We start from the raw sequence: 20191 nt of genomic DNA, 5'->3' as shown, positions 1-20191 counted from the left end.
TCTCCTGAACCTTTGTGAAAATAAAAAAGTTTGTGTCTAAAGTAACTTTTTTGTGCAAAAAGTTAAATGTTAATTTTTTCTTTCCACATTTATTTTGTTCTCGTGAAGCACCTGAAGGGTTAATAAACTTATTGAATGTGGGTTTGAACACCTTGAGGGGTGAAGTTTTTAGAATTGTGTCACTTTTGGGTAATTTCTGTCATATCAACCCCTCAAAGTAACTTCAAATGTGATTTGGTCCCGAAAAAAAAGGGTTTTGTAAATATTGTTGGAAAAATTTGAAATCACTGATCAACTTTCAGCTTTTAACCATTATACCTTCCTAACAAAAAAAAAAGAAGATGTTTCCAAAATTCTGCTGTCATAAAGTAGATGTGGCACCCAAGGAGTTCGGGTACCACAGTAGTGCTGACTTCCTCTCGGGGAGGGTAGTGCTATGCCTGGAAACAAGGGGGATCTCTTTGGCAGGTTATCACACACACAACAGCTTCTGAATCCAGGCCAGGAGGGGGAGCTCAAAACCCTGTTTTAGGGCAGCTTCCCTGAATAAAGATCCTGGTTTGGAGGAGGAGCTAGGCAGTTGGTCCCAGGAGACCAGAGGGATGAGTTGAGAGTGGACAGAGAAAGGAAAGGAGCACAGGGGAGCTTTCAGGGCTCAAGGAGGCTACAAGAGGGCCTCCCAGGAGCCAAAGCGCAGAAACCGGGTTCCGGGAGCCCAAGGCTAGAGTGGAACTGAAGGACACTAAGCAGAACCGGAGGGCACAGGACTACACAGACACTGAACCAAATTAAGCCTGTGGTACAGCAGCACCCTGGAGCCTGTAGTCACCGTGCAGAGACCCGAGAAGGAACGGCTCAAGCTGCCTACCATACAGGTACCTGTCCCAGGACAGGGGAAAGAACCAGGACCTTGTTAGGACATTACAGACAGCAAGGGACTATAACAAGAGCGCAGTGGAAGGCTCCAAACCTGACTTGCCAAGGGGATTCCACTTGTTTCTGGGCTGCCTGGACTCCTAATGTACCTGTTGCCGGTACCCTGGACTGCCAACTACAGTAAACCAGGTAAAAACTTTACAACCTGTGTCCTTTACTCATTTTACTGGCCTACACCATCATCACCACACACTTCAAGACCTCTGGGGACCCCGCTTCACCTGTGGGAAGCGTTACCATCATTTCTGCGGTAACATCCCCCAGAGAACCCCTTTAAAGCAGTGTTGGTCCCCCTATTGACCGAACACCACAGGTGGCATCACGACAGACTTATTCACACTCCCCTTAAAAGACCTTCCCCCTTTTATTGGGCACCCAAGGCCACGGACCGGGTCGCAGCCACCGTGACACCCCCTTTAAGTTGACCGGATGTGGTACCGAGTACCCCACGGCCCTGGTAGGGTGTTCCATAGACATTTTGGAACTGTGATTTATTAGCTATTTTGTGTGACATGACTTTCTGATTTAAATAACGGCACAAAAAATAAAAATTAGAAAATTGCTAAATTTTCACAATTTTTGCCAAATTTCTTTTTTTTTTTCATAAATAAACGCAATATCGAAGAAATTTTACCACTATCATGAAGTACAATATGTCACGAAAAAACAGTCTCAGAGTCAGTGGGATGCGTTGAAGCGTTCCAGAATTATAACCTTATAAAGTGACAGTGGTCAGAATTGTAAAAATTGACCTGGTCATTAAGGTCAAAATTGGCTTGGTCACTAAAGGGTTAAATAAAGCTGATTTTTTTTAATGCATTTTCGCCACGGAAACACACTTAAAACGCATGTGCATTTTTTACCTGTGAAATTTCTGCCCCTATTGTAAATCTATGGGGAAATGCCGCGCAGGAACCTTGTGTATCGCAAGAGAAATTGACATGCTGCGGATTTGAAACACGCACCGCAGGTCAGTTTACGCAGCGCTAAAAAGAAGCACAGGGTGCATTCGATTTCCATAAATGCCATCCACTTTGCTGGAACTGTTAGATACTGTGGTTTTGACGCAGCAAAAATACCCACCGTCAAAAACGCACCAAAAACTCATCGTGGGAACATAGCCTCAGTGGTACTTTTCCTTTTCGCTGTCTTCCCATTTACCCTCTATATAGGATATAAAGATATATTTGTTTAAAAGGACAATTATTATTATCTTAGGTGTACGTGTATGCATAACATTCAGTTTAATCGCTAGGAGGAGGAGAAGGTCATACCTTGGTCTCGCCGCTGCACGAGAAAACCATTGTATTCCGAAATCCTGGGAATCGCTCATTGTAACTGCCCACATCAATCGTTCCTAGAGCTCAATAATTGTTTGCTCTAACTCTCTGGGAGCTGTACATCGTTTTACCCTTTGCATATAAGAAGACGTAACTCTGACACTCACTCAGAATACATGCACAGAGGCTGGTAGGAACATGCCGTCACCCAGGCCTTATGTCATTGGAGCCCTGGTCGTTTTCATACTGTTTATATTAGGATTTTGGTAGGTAGTTTCTTTATATTATGGTTGCCTTTTTTAATTGTTAGTTTGCATGTATTCTCAATAAAAAAAAATGTATAATATAATTTCTTTATGGTGGCTTCATCCATTCTGCTTAAGCAGGAGGCTGATTACATACCTGCATATTATTATTATGCATTACTTATATAGCGCTATCATATTCCACAGCGCTTTACAGACATTATCATCGCTGTGCCCATTGGGGCTCATAATCTAGATTCCCTATCAGTATGTCTTCGGAGTGTGGGAGGAAACTGGAGAACACAGAGGAAACCCACACAAACACGGGGAGAACATACAAATACCTTGTAGATGTTGTCCTTGGTGGGCGTTGAATGGAGGACCCCCAATGCTGCAATACTAACCACTGAGCCACCATGTTGCTGCATATCAATAATAGTGGCAAATTTATTTGTGAAATACATGTTATTCAACCACAGTTTTCCTTCATTTCTGTCTCTTTAATTCCAGCGTGCAGAACATAGACTTAAATCTTCCATTTAAACAAAAAATAACTTTTGATTTGTCAAAGAAAGTGGAGGAGTCTATAGAACTGGAGCACTGTATGAAGAAACTGCTTGAAAATAATACAAATAACAGGTAAGTCACGCATCGATATAATAAACTGTGTTCTCTATAAATTAGTAATAAAGTGACAACTTTTACTGTCACTACACAATCTGGGGCAAATGGCAGGTAGCGTTTGTGGAGACGACACGTATGGAATCAGCGTGGCTGCCATTGTTACTGGGAGAACTGTCTTTTTTGGGGCACTACTGTTGCCATTTTAACCCTTTCCTGGCCACAAGATCTTTTATTTTTGATCTTTCTTTTTTATTCTCCTCCCCGTCTTCCAAGAGACATAACTTTTTTTTTTCAGCCGCAATAGACATATACAGTTGTGCTCAAAAATTTTCATACCGCAGCAGAATTTTTGCTTTCTTGGCCTTTTTTCAGAGAAGATGAATGATAAAATGAAAACTTTTTCTCCACTCATGGTTAATGGTTGGGTGAAGCCATTTATTGTCAAACTACAGTGTTTTCTCTTTTAAATCATAATGACAACCCAAAACATCCAAATGACCCTGGTCAAAAGTTCACATACTCCATTTCTTAATGCTGTGTATTGCCCCCTCTAACATCAATGACAGCTTGAATTCTTTTGTGGTAGTTGTGGATGAGGTTATTTTCTCAGCTTCTAAGCTGCCCACTCTTCTTGGCAAAAAGCCTCCAGTTCCTGTAAATTTCTGGGCTGTCTAGCATAAACTGCGAGCTTGAGATCTCCCCAGAGTGACTCAATGATATTGAGGTCAGGAGACTGAGATGGCCACTCTAGAACCTTCACTTTGTTCTGCTGTAGCCAATTACAGGTTGACTTGGCCTTGTGTTTTGGATCGTTGTCATGTTGGAACGTCCAAGTACGTCTCATGTGCAGCTTCCAGGCTGATGAGTGCAAATTTTCCTCCAGTATTTGCTGATAACGTGAAGCATTCATCTTCCCTTCAACTTTGACCACGTTTCCTGTGCCTTTGTAGCTCACACATTTGCTCTCATCAACACTGATTGGCTACCATGGCAGGTGAGGGCCTGCTGCTGGCCCCTATTGCTTCCATCTTATCTTAGGATAGGTCATCATTTTCTGATTGGCCGGGGTCCGGCACCCTCACCGATCAGCTCTTATCGGTGTCGTCAGTGGCCGCCAGCCGTAAGAGCTCACTTGCCTAGCTGATCTGTCTTCTGGTAGTGGCTGAGGCTTGGTGCTGCACATCTCCCTTCTATTAAAATCAATAAGAGGCGGATGTGTAGTGCCCTGCGATGGCCATTATCAGAAGGAGGAGCAGCTACGCAAGTGAGTACCTCTGGCTAACACTGATAACAGCTGATCGAAGTAGTGCCGGGTGTCCGACCCCGGCCAATCAGACATTCATGACCTATTCTAAGGATAGGTCATCAATGTAAAAGTAGTGGACAACCTCTTTAAGTTGCCCATTTATTTTACTTGATTAGCCGGTGTGTAGGTTTGTGTTGATGCTAATTGGAGAGTTCAGATGCAACTTCTAGAAAACAAACATAAAAATGGAGTATTAACAAGTGGCACATAGACTTAGCATACTAAAGCAAGTTACTGAGACAAAGTGCACACGGAGTTTGTTTAGGAGTGTTTTCGAGTCTCAGGGACTTAAACGTAGTCGTGAAAGGCATGCTGCTCTATTCAAATCAAAGACGCAGGACCCCATTGTGCTAATTGTAGGGATTGCAGAGGTGAGACCACCACCAATCTAGCAATTGTTGCCTATGCTTCGCATAGTTTGTACCTTATTATAAGAGGAATATCATTTTAACTCGAAACCACAAAATATTTAGTTACTTAAATAAAACTAAAATGAGTCGGAACACATGTAGGCATAAATGCAATGTGTAGGTGCACATTCACACTGTGGCCATTTAACAGACAGAACCTAGGATAAAAAAAAACCAAAATGAGTAAATACCCTGTAATAAGTAAGTAGATGAATAAATAGTAATAGTACATGTAAATAACATAGAAGACTTAATTGACACTATGTTAATCAAAACAACGTAAAAGCCATCCAACCACGACAAGGTGTACTGTTGTGAATTCCGCTCTTGGGCTCCCTCCGGTGGTTGTAAGTGGCACTTTTGTGAGTTCTGCTCTTGGGCTCCCTCCGGTGGTTTTAAGTGGTACTGCTGCTCCTTGGAATTAGCAGTCAGCAGCTGCTTCCACTGATTGTCTTTCTGGCTCGGCTATTTAACCTGGTTCTATCCTTCAGCCTGTGCCAGTTGTCAATGGTTCCTGGTTGGATTCACATCTCTGCTTGGATTTCCCTGATATTCTGACCAGTTCAGCAAAGATAAGTCCTTGCTTTGTTCTTTTCCAGTCCACTTTTTGTGGACTTAATCGTTCTGCACTTTCTATGTTTTTTCTTGTCCAGCTTGTCAGTATGGATTATTTCAGTTAAGCTGGAAGCTCTGGGAAGCAGATTTACCCTCCACACCTTTAGTCAGGTGTGGAGATTTTTGTAAACTCTGTGGTGGATTTTTCTAGTTTTTAATACTGACCGCACAGTATTCTGTCCTGTTCTATCTATCTAGCTAGACTGGCCTCCTTTGCTACATCCTGGTTTCATTCTGCGTATGTCATTTCCCTCTCCACTCACAGTCAATATTTGTGGGGGGCTGTCTAATCTTTGGGGATTTTCTCTGAGGCAAGATAGCTTTCCTGTTTCTATCTTTAGTGGTAGTTAGTCCTCCGGCTGTGACGAGGTGTCTAGGGAGTGACAGGAACACCCCACGGCTACTTCTAGTGTGTGTGTTAAGCTCAGGTATTGCGGTCAGTACAGGTACCACCTCCTCCAGAGCACGTCCCATGTTGCTCCTAAACCACCAGGTCATAACAGTGTACCCAATCAGGATGGTCCCAAACTCTAGTATCGTACCTCTTTATGTTTCAGCAGACCTCAAAATAGATGGGGGCAGATCAGGATGCAAACCTGTCTGTTCTGCCCATGCCCATGGAAAGCTATGTAGAAAAGATGCACAGCCCAAAAAGGAGGGCCATGTCCCTGTATGCACAAAGTGTAAAAAAAAACCCTGTAATTCATTAACTTGACAAAAGAACTCATCTCTGTAAAGTTTAGATTAAAGGAGGAAATGTAGAGTCCCTTGAAGACTGAGCATATTGATCACCTGTTCTACAATCTGCTCTTTGATAAATGTATTTAATTATTAAGTTTGACATATTGATAGTTAAAGTGAGTGGGAATAATTTACTGTTCATTATGATGAGGAAATAGATTGAAACAGCTTTGTTCAGTAGCTGTTAATTAATTCTATCTATTCAATCACTAGTCGGGAATGATTAGCCAGTGTGTAGGTTTGTGTTGACGCTAATTGGAGAGTTCAGATGCAACTTGTAGAAAACAAACATAAAAATGGAGTATTAACAAGTGACTTAGCATACTAAAGCAAGTTACTAAGACAAAGTGCACACGGAGTTTGTTTAGGATTGTTTTCGAGTCAGTCCGTTCTACAAACACACCTGAAAAATTGTTGAAAAACACCCAAAAAACTTTATCCATGAATTTCTATTGTAAAACCACTTTGCTGGTCATATGCTTGGTCTTTTGAGTTTTTTTCTTCTGCTTCTTGCTTTGAAAAACACCTGGTGGGAGAAAAAGTGCATGTCACTTATTTAAGGAATGTTCACACTGAGTTTATTTTTAGGAGATTTGGGAGCAGACACCGAGCTGAAAATTCTCCATATCCTGTTCAAAAATGTAAAACCTCTCAAAAGGTTGGAGTTTCCGCTCAGTTTTCTCTCCAAAAACTCAGCAAAAATACTCAGACCCCGATTCATCAAGCATTTTACATGCCAGTCTTGATAATAAGGCATGGTAGAGGTGCGAGGCATCGGCTTCATTAAGCGGCACATGCAGGGCCGGACTGGGACTAAAATTCAGCCCTGGCATTTGAAGTTACACAGGCCCACTTGTCACATGGTGACTGTATAATACCTTTGTACACTTGTAGGCAGGGCCAGATTTAGGCAAAGTGGGGCCCTAGGCAAAGTTTAAAATGGGGCCCCAAATGCTAACATATTGCACATCACACAAAAGCATTTCGGTTGTATTTACTTACATGCCCTGATCTCAGGCCGCTAAATGAGTTTGATCGACCATACTGAAGTTGTTCAACGCTTGTTTCCCGGCCTCTTTCCACCGTCTGAGACAGAATGATGGGACAGAACGATCACTAACAGATCACCATACAGTATCATGTTATCAGCAGCACATCTACAGTTTACACTGGCAATGTGCTGCTGAGAACAATGATTTTTGTTCCGGCAAAAACAATCTGAATATGCAGCATTTTACTTGTTTAGTAAAATATACCCCATAGTCCTCCATATATTATAATGTGCACCACAGTCCTCCATATATTAAAATACACTGCTCAGTCCTCCACAGAGCATAATACACTCCTCATAGTGCTCCATATAGTATAATGCACCGCCATAGTCATCCATGTAATACAATTCACTTCCCATAGTATAATGCACCCCATAGTTCTTCATATAGTATAGCGTATTCCCCATAGTCCTCGATACAGTATAATGCAGCCCACATACAGTATAATGCAGCCACCACCCTACAGAGTATAATCCAGCCACCACCCTACAGAGTATAATGTAACCCCCCATAGAATATAATGCAGCCCCCCCCAATAGAGTATGATGAAATCACCCCTCATAGAACATAAATATAATACAGCCCCCCCATAGAATTTAATGTAGCCCCAAATAGAATAGAATACAGCCCACCTCCCCATAGAATATAATGCAGCCCCATCAGAGTATGATGCAATCATCCCTCATAAAATCTAATACAGCCCCCCATAGAATATAATACAGTCCACCTCCCCATAATATATAATGCAGCCCCCCATAGTATAAGACAGCCTCCCCCATAGAATATAATATACCCCCATAGTATAACACAGCCTCCCCTACAGAATATAATATACCCCCGCAATAGTATATAACACAGCCACATAGTATATAACATGGCCTCCCCCATAGAATATAATATACCCCCTATAGTATATAGCAAAGCCCGCATAGTATATAGCACAACTTGCATAGTATATAGCACAGCCTGCATAATATAGCACAGCCCGCGTAGTATACAGCACAGCCCACACAGGGGTATATAGAGCACAGCCCGCACAGGGGTATATAGAGCACAGCCCGCACAGGGGTATATAGAGCACAGCCCGCACAGGGGTATATAGAGCACAGCCCGCACAGGGGTATATAGAGCACAGCCCGCACAGGGGTATATAGAGCACAGCCCGCACAGGGGTATATAGAGCACAGCCTGCACAGGGGTATATAGAGCACAGCCCACACAGGGGTATATAGAGCACAGCCCACACAGGGGTATATACAGCACAGCACAGCCCACACAGGGGTATATACAGCACAGCACAGCCCACACAGGGGTATATACAGCCCAGCCCACACAGGGGTATATACAGCCCAGCCCACACAGGGGTATATACAGCCCAGCCCACACAGGGGTATTTACAGCCCAGCCCACATAGGGGTATATACAGCCCAGCCCACACAGGGGTATATACAGCCCAGCCCACATAAGGGTATATACAGCCCAGCCCACACAGGGGTATATACAGCCCAGCCCACACAGGGGTATATACAGCCCAGCCCACACAGGGGTATATACAGCCAAGCCCACACAGGGGTATATACAGCCAAGCCCACACAGGGGTATATACAGCACAGCACAGGGGTATATACAGCCCAGCCCACACAGGGGTATATACAGCAGAGCCCACACGGGTATATACAGCAGAGCCCACACAGGGGTATATACAGCAGAGCCCACACGGGTATATACAGCAGAGCCCACACAGTATACAGCAGAGCCCACACAGGGGTATATACAGCAGAGCCCACACAGTATACAGCAGAGCCCACACAGGGGTATATACAGCAGAGCCCACATCTCGTCACCCCCCCGATAATGGCCCCACAGTCCAGTTAAAAAAAACCAAAAAGCACTCTCCTCACCTTTCCTTTTGCCCGCGCTGCGCCCTGCTCCTGGCTCCTGTCTCCTGTCTTGGCGGCTGCAGTCTGCCCGGGACACAGCAGGTGCGCGATGATATGATGTCATCGCGCACCCACAGTGTCAGAGGCAGAGCGGGGAATGATGGGAGAGGGGGCGTCAGCGGACGCTCTCTCCTCCATCATTGCATTCAACTGTACCGGCATCATAGACGTCGGCATAGTTAAATGCGGCGGCGGCACTGGCGGGGGGGAGGGGGAGGAACAGTGCAGTGGCCCACTACTGGCACCGGCCCTTCTGGCATTTGCCAGAAGTGCCCGATGGCCAGTCCGGCCCTGGGCACATGTCTCTTAATGAATTAGGTGAGGCACAAAGTTGGTTAACCTTCCTGTGTGCCTCGACACAAATCTTACTCCTGGAGTAGGATCTGTGGCATAAAGAATGAAGCAACTCGTCAAGAATTTGAGGAGCAGGGTTGCCATATCTTGTCATGGCCCCGTTACGCCCCAGATCCAACGACTTTGTCAGTTGAGTAAAAAAATTGCGTGAAAATGCCCAAAACCAAAAAGTAACAATATAATGGGCATCACTTGTATATTAATGGAGTGATAACTAAAATACACTTAAAACAAATGTTCAAATTTAGGAAGTGTAACCATTCTTTGTACGTGTCTTTTTTTTCTTTTTGAGAATTCTGACAATGACTGATCAATTATGGCAGATAAAGAGGCAAATTTACCTGATAATAGATGTTACAAAGTTGCTTATTTTCATGTGTACTATTGATTTGAGATAAAAATTAAAACGACGGTTATGCTTTAAGCATCTCCTGATGGAAAATGGTCCGCTAGCACTGCCACTTCAGGAAAAAGACTGCTGAATTTTTCCTAAAGCAGATAAATCTAGGAAAGCCTTGCGGGTTTGCCAGTGTTTCACAGACATCATGTGGACATATACTTGTGGAATTTAAGGAGTTTTTGTTTCCTGATGCGGTTTTGAAGAGTTTTTCAACAATTTTTACAGTTTTTTTTCCTGAAGCTTTTTCTACAGTCTTTTTGATTTTACTCACACATGACGTCTTTAAAACAAAGAGAAACACGGATGTGTGAAACCAGTCTTAGGTTGGTTTCAGACTTGCATTCGGCAGGGCTGCGGATGAAAGCCTTCTTCCTCCGTTAAGCCTCACCCACTGCCGCGCCTCTTCCTTCAGCTCCGCCTACGTCTGCATGCGTCCTGCTTACCCTATCTTTAACTTTGGGTACACAGGCCAATTGAATAGTATTCAATGGACAAGTGAGTCAGTTCACATGTATTGATGTTTAGGTTTACCATTTTACTTTAACTCAAATTTAAAGTTTTAAAAAGTTTTCTTTTTTAAAGGGTCACTTTCATTTTACACTTTTTTCAATCGCACCTATCAAAATAAAAAACCTTGTAATATATCTTATTAGAAAATAAACGTTCTCTAAAACTGATCATTGATTCTCAAAATTCTTAATTCCCGGGTAAAATCTGTCTTAAGTGAATGTACATTTTCCCATTATTAATATATGGAAAAATGGCTGGGATCGATGAGAAGAATAGCAGAGCTGCAGTAGCTTCAACGGAGATTTGATCAAAACTACAGCAAGAAGTCCAGGAAATAATCCAGTTCTTGAATCAGGGTCTCTGCATCCATTTTACGATGCCCTCAGAGTGAAAAACAAAAAGCTGGTAAATTCCCTTTATATCTAATTAATGTAACTGATATTAAATCCATGAGAATTTATCTCTAAAACAACTGAAGCTTAAACAAATAACCATATATTTGAATTAATTTGCTTTTATTATTGAAGTATACCAATTCACATATAGTATATTATACAAATTACATAGAGAAATACCAGCATGCCCCACTAGGGTTGAGCGAAACGGGTCGATCATTTTCAAAAGTCGCCGACTTTTGGCTAAGTCGGCGTCTCATGAAACCCGATCCGACCCCTGTGCTTGTCGGCCATGCGGTACGCGACTTTCGCGCCAAAGTCGCGTTTCAATGACGCGAAAAGCGCCATTTCTCAGCCAATGAAGGTGAACGCAGAGTGTGGGCAGCGTGATGACATAGATCCTGGTCCCCACCATCTTAGAGAAGGGCATTGCAGTGATTGGCTTGCTGTCTGCGGCGTCACAGGGGCTATAAAGGGGCGTTCCCGCCGACCGCCATCTTACTGCTGCTGATCTGAGCTTAGGGAGAGGTTGCTGCCGCTTCGTCAGAAGCAGGGAGAGCGTTAGGCAGGGTCCACTAACCACCAAACCGCTTGTGCTGTAGCGATTTCCACTGTCCAACACCACCTTCGGTGTGCAGGGACTGTGGAAGCTATTTTTTTTTTTTTTTTTCCTCAGCGTTGTAGCTCATTGGGCTGCCCTAGAAGGCTCCGTGATAGCTGTATTGCTGTGTGTACGCCACTGTGCAAACCAACTGCTTTTTTCAAAGCACATATCCTCTTGTTCCTTTCTGCACAGCTATCTTTTTTGTTTGTCCACACTTTTTATTTAATTTGTGCATCAGTCCACTCCTATTGCTGCCTGCCATACCTGGCTTAGATTACTGCAGGGAGATAGTAATTGTAGGACAGTCCCTGTTTTTTTTTTTTTTTGTGGGAGATTAAGATTGGCATTTCTGCTACAGTGCCATCCCTGTGTGTGCCATCTCTCACTGAGTGGGCCATAGAAAGCCTATTTATTTTTTCCGTGATTTGTGTTCTAAATTCTACCTCAACACAAAAACACTACATCAATCAGTGGTAGAAAAATATTGGCCTCAGTCAGGGCTTGTGTGCCACTGCTGTGTGTGCTATCTCTCATTCAGTGGGCTATAGAAAGCCTATTTATTTATTTATTTTTTTTCTTATTATTTGGTTTCTAAAGTCTCCCTGAAAAAAAAAAAAAAAAAAAAAAACAGTGGGAGAGTAATATTGCCCTTTCAGCTTGTGTGCCAGTCTTGACTCCTGGGTGTGCCACCTCTCTCTCATTCAGTGGGCCATAGAAAGCCTATTTATTTTTTTGGTTTTTTTAATATTATTTGGTTTCTAAAGTCTCCCTGAAAATAAAAAAAAAAAACTTAAAAAAACAGTGGGAGAGTAATATTGCCCTTTCAGCTTGTGTGCCAGTCTTGACTCCTGGGTGTGCCACCTCTCTCATTCAGTGGGCCATAGAAAGCCTATTTATTTTTTTGGTTTTTTTAATATTATTTGGTTTCTAAAGTCTCCCTGAAAATAAAAAAAAAAAACTTAAAAAAACAGTGGGAGAGTAATATTGCCCTTTCAGCTTGTGTGCCAGTCTTGACTCCTGGGTGTGCCACCTCTCTCATTCAGTGGGCCATAGAAAGCCTATTTATTTATTTTTTTAAATATTATTGGGTTTCTAAAGTCTCCCTTAAAAAACAAAAAATACATAAAAAAACAGTGGGAGAGTAATATTGCCCTTTCAGCTTGTGTGCCAGTCTTGACTCCTGGGTGTGCCACCTCTCTCATTCAGTGGGCCATAGAAAGCATTTTTTTTTTTCCTTGATTTGTGTTCTAAAATCTACCTCAACACAAAAACACTACATCAATCAGTGGTAGAAAAATATTGGCCTCAGTCAGGGCTTGTGTGCCACTGCTGTGTGTGCTATCTCTCATTCAGTGGGCTATAGAAAGCCTATTTATTTATTTATTTTTTTTCTTATTATTTGGTTTCTAAAGTCTCCCTGAAAAAAAAAAAAAAAAAAAAACAGTGGGAGAGTAATATTGCCCTTTCAGCTTGTGTGCCAGTCTTGACTCCTGGGTGTGCCACCTCTCTCTCATTCAGTGGGCCATAGAAAGCCTATTTATTTTTTTGGTTTTTTTAATATTATTTGGTTTCTAAAGTCTCCCTGAAAATAATAAAAAAAAAACTTAAAAAAACAGTGGGAGAGTAATATTGCCCTTTCAGCTTGTGTGTCAGTCTTGACTCCTGGGTGTGCCACCTCTCTCATTCAGTGGGCCATAGAAAGCCTATTTATTTTTTTTTTAAATATTATTGGGTTTCTAAAGTCTCCCTTAAAAAACAAAAAATACATAAAAAAACAGTGGGAGAGTAATATTGCCCTTTCAGCTTGTGTGCCAGTCTTGACTCCTGGGTGTGCCACCTCTCTCATTCAGTGGGCCATAGAAAGCCTATTTATTTTTTTTTTAAAATATTATTGGGATTCTAAAGTCTCCCTTAAAAAACAAAAAATACATAAAAAAACAGTGGGAGAGTAATATTGCCCTTTCAGCTTGTGTGCCAGTCTTGACTCCTGGGTGTGCCACCTCTCTCATTCAGTGGGCCATAGAAAGCATTTTGTTTTTTCCTTGATTTGTGTTCTAAAATCTACCTCAACACAAAAACACTACATCAATCAGTGGGAGAAAAATATTGGCCTCAGTCAGGGCTTGTGTGCCACTGCTGTGTGTGCTATCTCTCATTCAGTGGGCTATAGAAAGCCTATTTATTTATTTATTTTTTTTCTTATTATTTGGTTTCTAAAGTCTCCCTGAAAAAAAAAAAAAAAAAAAAAAACAGTGGGAGAGTAATATTGCCCTTTCAGCTTGTGTGCCAGTCTTGACTCCTGGGTGTGCCACCTCTCTCTCATTCAGTGGGCCATAGAAAGCCTATTTATTTTTTTGGTTTTTTTAATATTATTTGGTTTCTAAAGTCTCCCTGAAAATAAAAAAAAAAAAACTTAAAAAAACAGTGGGAGAGTAATATTGCCCTTTCAGCTTGTGTGCCAGTCTTGACTCCTGGGTGTGCCACCTCTCTCTCATTCAGTGGGCCATAGAAAGCCTATTTATTTTTTTGGTTTTTTTAATATTATTTGGTTTCTAAAGTCTCCCTGAAAATAATAAAAAAAAAACTTAAAAAAACAGTGGGAGAGTAATATTGCCCTTTCAGCTTGTGTGCCAGTCTTGACTCCTGGGTGTGCCACCTCTCTCATTCAGTGGGCCATAGAAAGCCTATTTATTTTTTTTTTAAATATTATTGGGTTTCTAAAGTCTCCCTTAAAAAACAAAAAATACATAAAAAAACAGTGGGAGAGTAATATTGCCCTTTCAGCTTGTGTGCCAGTCTTGACTCCTGGGTGTGCCACCTCTCTCATTCAGTGGGCCATAGAAAGCCTATTTATTTTTTTTTTAAAATATTATTGGGATTCTAAAGTCTCCCTTAAAAAACAAAAAATACATAAAAAAACAGTGGGAGAGTAATATTGCCCTTTCAGCTTGTGTGCCAGTCTTGACTCCTGGGTGTGCCACCTCTCTCATTCAGTGGGCCATAGAAAGCATTTTGTTTTTTCCTTGATTTGTGTTCTAAAATCTACCTCAACACAAAAACACTACATCAATCAGTGGGAGAAAAATATTGGCCTCAGTCAGGGCTTGTGTGCCACTGCTGTGTGTGCTATCTCTCATTCAGTGGGCTATAGAAAGCCTATTTATTTATTTATTTTTTTTCTTATTATTTGGTTTCTAAAGTCTCCCTGAAAAAAAAAAAAAAAAAAAAAAACAGTGGGAGAGTAATATTGCCCTTTCAGCTTGTGTGCCAGTCTTGACTCCTGGGTGTGCCACCTCTCTCTCATTCAGTGGGCCATAGAAAGCCTATTTATTTTTTTGGTTTTTTTAATATTATTTGGTTTCTAAAGTCTCCCTGAAAATAAAAAAAAAAAAACTTAAAAAAACAGTGGGAGAGTAATATTGCCCTTTCAGCTTGTGTGCCAGTCTTGACTCCTGGGTGTGCCACCTCTCTCATTCAGTGGGCCATAGGAAGCCTATTTATTTATTTTTTTAAATATTATTGGGTTTCTAAAGTCTCCCTTAAAAAACAAAAAATACATAAAAAAACAGTGGGAGAGTAATATTGCCCTTTCAGCTTGTGTGCCAGTCTTGACTCCTGGGTGTGCCACCTCTCTCATTCAGTGGGCCATAGAAAGCATTTTTTTTTTTTCCTTGATTTGTGTTCTAAAATCTACCTCAACACAAAAACACTACATCAATCAGTGGTAGAAAAATATTGGCCTCAGTCAGGGCTTGTGTGCCACTGCTGTGTGTGCTATCTCTCATTCAGTGGGCTATAGAAAGCCTATTTATTTATTTATTTTTTTTCTTATTATTTGGTTTCTAAAGTCTCCCTGAAAAAAAAAAAAAAAAAAAAAACAGTGGGAGAGTAATATTGCCCTTTCAGCTTGTGTGCCAGTCTTGACTCCTGGGTGTGCCACCTCTCTCTCATTCAGTGGGCCATAGAAAGCCTATTTATTTTTTTGGTTTTTTTAATATTATTTGGTTTCTAAAGTCTCCCTGAAAATAATAAAAAAAAAACTTAAAAAAACAGTGGGAGAGTAATATTGCCCTTTCAGCTTGTGTGCCAGTCTTGACTCCTGGGTGTGCCACCTCTCTCATTCAGTGGGCCATAGAAAGCCTATTTATTTTTTTTTTTAAATATTATTGGGTTTCTAAAGTCTCCCTTAAAAAACAAAAAATACATAAAAAAACAGTGGGAGAGTAATATTGCCCTTTCAGCTTGTGTGCCAGTCTTGACTCCTGGGTGTGCCACCTCTCTCATTCAGTGGGCCATAGAAAGCCTATTTATTTTTTTTTTTAAATATTATTGGGATTCTAAAGTCTCCCTTAAAAAACAAAAAATACATAAAAAAACAGTGGGAGAGTAATATTGCCCTTTCAGCTTGTGTGCCAGTCTTGACTCCTGGGTGTGCCACCTCTCTCTCATTCAGTGGGCCATAGAAAGCCTATTTATTTTTTTGGTTTTTTTAATATTATTTGGTTTCTAAAGTCTCCCTGAAAATAAAAAAAAAAAACTTAAAAAAACAGTGGGAGAGTAATATTGCCCTTTCAGCTTGTGTGCCAGTCTTGACTCCTGGGTGTGCCACCTCTCTCATTCAGTGGGCCATAGAAAGCCTATTTATTTATTTTTTTAAATATTATTGGGTTTCTAAAGTCTCCCTTAAAAAACAAAAAATACATAAAAAAACAGTGGGAGAGTAATATTGCCCTTTCAGCTTGTGTGCCAGTCTTGACTCCTGGGTGTGCCACCTCTCTCATTCAGTGGGCCATAGAAAGCATTTTTTTTTTTTCCTTGATTTGTGTTCTAAAATCTACCTCAACACAAAAACACTACATCAATCAGTGGTAGAAAAATATTGGCCTCAGTCAGGGCTTGTGTGCCACTGCTGTGTGTGCTATCTCTCATTCAGTGGGCTATAGAAAGCCTATTTATTTATTTATTTTTTTTCTTATTATTTGGTTTCTAAAGTCTCCCTGAAAAAAAAAAAAAAAAAAAAACAGTGGGAGAGTAATATTGCCCTTTCAGCTTGTGTGCCAGTCTTGACTCCTGGGTGTGCCACCTCTCTCTCATTCAGTGGGCCATAGAAAGCCTATTTATTTTTTTGGTTTTTTTAATATTATTTGGTTTCTAAAGTCTCCCTGAAAATAATAAAAAAAAAACTTAAAAAAACAGTGGGAGAGTAATATTGCCCTTTCAGCTTGTGTGCCAGTCTTGACTCCTGGGTGTGCCACCTCTCTCATTCAGTGGGCCATAGAAAGCCTATTTATTTTTTTTTTTAAATATTATTGGGTTTCTAAAGTCTCCCTTAAAAAACAAAAAATACATAAAAAAACAGTGGGAGAGTAATATTGCCCTTTCAGCTTGTGTGCCAGTCTTGACTCCTGGGTGTGCCACCTCTCTCATTCAGTGGGCCATAGAAAGCCTATTTATTTTTTTTTTTAAATATTATTGGGATTCTAAAGTCTCCCTTAAAAAACAAAAAATACATAAAAAAACAGTGGGAGAGTAATATTGCCCTTTCAGCTTGTGTGCCAGTCTTGACTCCTGGGTGTGCCACCTCTCTCATTCAGTGGGCCATAGAAAGCATTTTTTTTTTCCTTGATTTGTGTTCTAAAATCTACCTCAACACAAAAACACTACATCAATCAGTGGGAGAAAAATATTGGCCTCAGTCAGGGCTTGTGTGCCACTGCTGTGTGTGCTATCTCTCATTCAGTGGGCTATAGAAAGCCTATTTATTTATTTATTTTTTTTCTTATTATTTGGTTTCTAAAGTCTCCCTGAAAAAAAAAAAAAAAAAAAAAACAGTGGGAGAGTAATATTGCCCTTTCAGCTTGTGTGCCAGTCTTGACTCCTGGGTGTGCCACCTCTCTCTCATTCAGTGGGCCATAGAAAGCCTATTTATTTTTTTGGTTTTTTTAATATTATTTGGTTTCTAAAGTCTCCCTGAAAATAAAAAAAAAAAAACTTAAAAAAACAGTGGGAGAGTAATATTGCCCTTTCAGCTTGTGTGCCAGTCTTGACTCCTGGGTGTGCCACCTCTCTCATTCAGTGGGCCATAGAAAGCCTATTTATTTTTTTGGTTTTTTTAATATTATTTGGTTTCTAAAGTCTCCCTGAAAATAAAAAAAAAAAACTTAAAAAAACAGTGGGAGAGTAATATTGCCCTTTCAGCTTGTGTGCCAGTCTTGACTCCTGGGTGTGCCACCTCTCTCATTCAGTGGGCCATAGAAAGCCTATTTATTTTTTTTTTTAAATATTATTGGGTTTCTAAAGTCTCCCTTAAAAAACAAAAAATACATAAAAAAACAGTGGGAGAGTAATATTGCCCTTTCAGCTTGTGTGCCAGTCTTGACTCCTGGGTGTGCCACCTCTCTCATTCAGTGGGCCATAGAAAGCATTTTTTTTTTCCTTGATTTGTGTTCTAAAATCTACCTCAACACAAAAACACTACATCAATCAGTGGGAGAAAAATATTGGCCTCAGTCAGGGCTTGTGTGCCACTGCTGTGTGTGCTATCTCTCATTCAGTGGGCTATAGAAAGCCTATTTATTTATTTATTTTTTTTCTTATTATTTGGTTTCTAAAGTCTCCCTGAAAAAAAAAAAAAAAAAAAAAAACAGTGGGAGAGTAATATTGCCCTTTCAGCTTGTGTGCCAGTCTTGACTCCTGGGTGTGCCACCTCTCTCTCATTCAGTGGGCCATAGAAAGCCTATTTATTTTTTTGGTTTTTTTAATATTCTTTGGTTTCTAAAGTCTCCCTGAAAATAAAAAATAAAAAACTTAAAAAACAGTGGGAGAGTAATATTGCCCTTTCAGCTTGTGTGCCAGTCTTGACTCCTGGGTGTGCCACCTCTCTCATTCAGTGGGCCATAGAAAGGCTATTTATTTTTATTTTTTTTTTAATATTATTTGGTTTCTAAAGTCTCCCTGAAAAAAAAAAAAAAATAAATTAGGTGGGAGATTAATATTGACATTAGTGCTTGAGTGACAGTCCTGCGTGTGTGTCATCTCTGTGATTTTGTGCCACAGAAAACAGAGTGTGTAACATTGTGCCTGATTTTCCTTGTGGTCTCACCAACCTGTTAAGGGATATTGAAATCATACTGAAGTTATAGCTCACCGTGTAAGTTGTTTGACAGCAACAAATAAAGTTACTTTGGTTAAGATTTTAAAACAATGAGGAAGTCTGGTGCAAGAGGTCGTCGTGGGCGTTCATTGTCAGCTGGTAATGATGGTAGTGGTAGTGGAGCATCAGGTGGTCGTGGGGATAAAAATATTCCACCTAAGTCTGGAGCTGTGGAGCCAGTTTCGTCGTCAGGCTACACAAGGCCTCGAACGCTCTCTTTTCTGGGAGTAGGAAAACCGCTTTTAAAGGCGGAGCAGCAACAGCAAGTTTTGGCTTACATTGCAGACTCAGCCTCTAGCTCTTTTGCCTCTTCTTCCGAAACTGGTAAATGTAAAAGCAGCGCGTCGCTTGTGGATGTTCACGGTCAGGGACAAGTCGCTTCCTTGTCCTCCTCAGCAAAAACTACAACAAGAGAGAAGGATGCAGCAGGCGACACAACGGGTCACTCCATGGAGCTCTTTACACATACCGTTCCTGGCTTAGAAAGTGAAACATTTAACAGGCCATGCCCATTACAAGTATATTCTGACATGGAGTGCACTGATGCACAGCCACAGCCAGAGTACTATGCTGCTCCTTTGACTCAGACCACCACATTGCCCTCTCAGGGTACAGATCCACAATCAGACCCTGATGAGACTATGTTGCCCCGCCACGAACGCTATACCACCGACCGACACAGTGACACAGACGAAGTTGCACACGAGCTCGAAGAGGAGGTAATAGATGACCCAGTTATTGACCCCGATTGGCAGCCATTGGGGGAACAGGGTGCAGGCGGCAGTAGTTCAGAAGCGGAGGTGGAGGAGGGGCCGCAGCAGGCATCAACATCGCAACAGGTTCCATCTGCCGGGCCCGTATCTGGCCCAAAACGCGTGTCAAAGCCAAAACCTGTTGGAGGACAGCGTGGCCATCCGGTTAAAGCTCAGTCTGCAATCCCTGAAAAGGGATCCGAGTCTAGGAAGAGTGCAGTCTGGCATTTTTTTAAACAACATCCAACTGATCAGCGCAAAGTCATCTGTCAAAAATGTTCAACTAGCTTAAGCAGAGGTCAGAATCTGAAAAGTCTAAATACTAGTTGCATGCATAGACACTTAACCACCATGCATTTTCAAGCCTGGACTAACTACCAAACGTCCCTTAAGGTTGTAGCACCCTCGGCCAATGAAGCTAGTCAGCAACGCAACATCCCTTCCGTCACTGTAAGGCCACCATTTTCCGCACCACCGGCAGTATCTGTGCAGGTTTCTTTGCCAGCCAAAAGCAGTCAGGGTCAGGGAACCACCAGTTTTGTAGGAGGAAATATTGCATCTAGGGCACCGGCGGAAACAATACCGTCTCCAACCGTCTCTCAGTCTGCCATGTACACCGGCACACCCGAAAGTTCCACGATCTCCAGCTCTCCAGTCCAGCTCACCCTACATGAGACTCTGGTTAGAAAAAGGAAGTACTTATCCTCGCATCCGCGTACACAGGGTTTTAACGCCCACATAGCTAGACTAATCTCGTTAGAGATGATGCCCTACCGGTTAGTTGAAAGCGAAGCTTTCAAAGCCCTGATGGAGTACGCTGAACCACGATACGAGCTACCCAGTCGACACTTTTTTTCCACAAAAGCCATCCCAG

General features: G+C 41.5%; 1 protein-coding gene across 1 annotated transcript in view; it reads left to right on the top strand.

The window, feature by feature from the left end:
* The first annotated feature begins 2910 nt into the window (after positions 1 to 2910).
* LOC143788426 (histo-blood group ABO system transferase 2-like) overlaps positions 2911 to 20191 on the top strand; it is a 59210-nt gene continuing 41929 nt past the window's right edge. Inside the window, exon 1 of the mRNA XM_077278097.1 lies at positions 2911 to 3100. Within this exon, the coding sequence (XP_077134212.1) occupies positions 3066 to 3100 (35 nt within the window). The 5' untranslated portion in view covers positions 2911 to 3065. The remainder of the gene's footprint in view (positions 3101 to 20191) is intronic.

The sequence above is a fragment of the Ranitomeya variabilis genome, chromosome 8 (assembly GCF_051348905.1).
Source record: "Ranitomeya variabilis isolate aRanVar5 chromosome 8, aRanVar5.hap1, whole genome shotgun sequence".
NCBI lineage: Eukaryota > Metazoa > Chordata > Amphibia > Anura > Dendrobatidae > Ranitomeya > Ranitomeya variabilis.
Note: the sequence above shows the minus strand (reverse complement) of the source record. Positions and strands in the feature narration are given on the sequence as shown.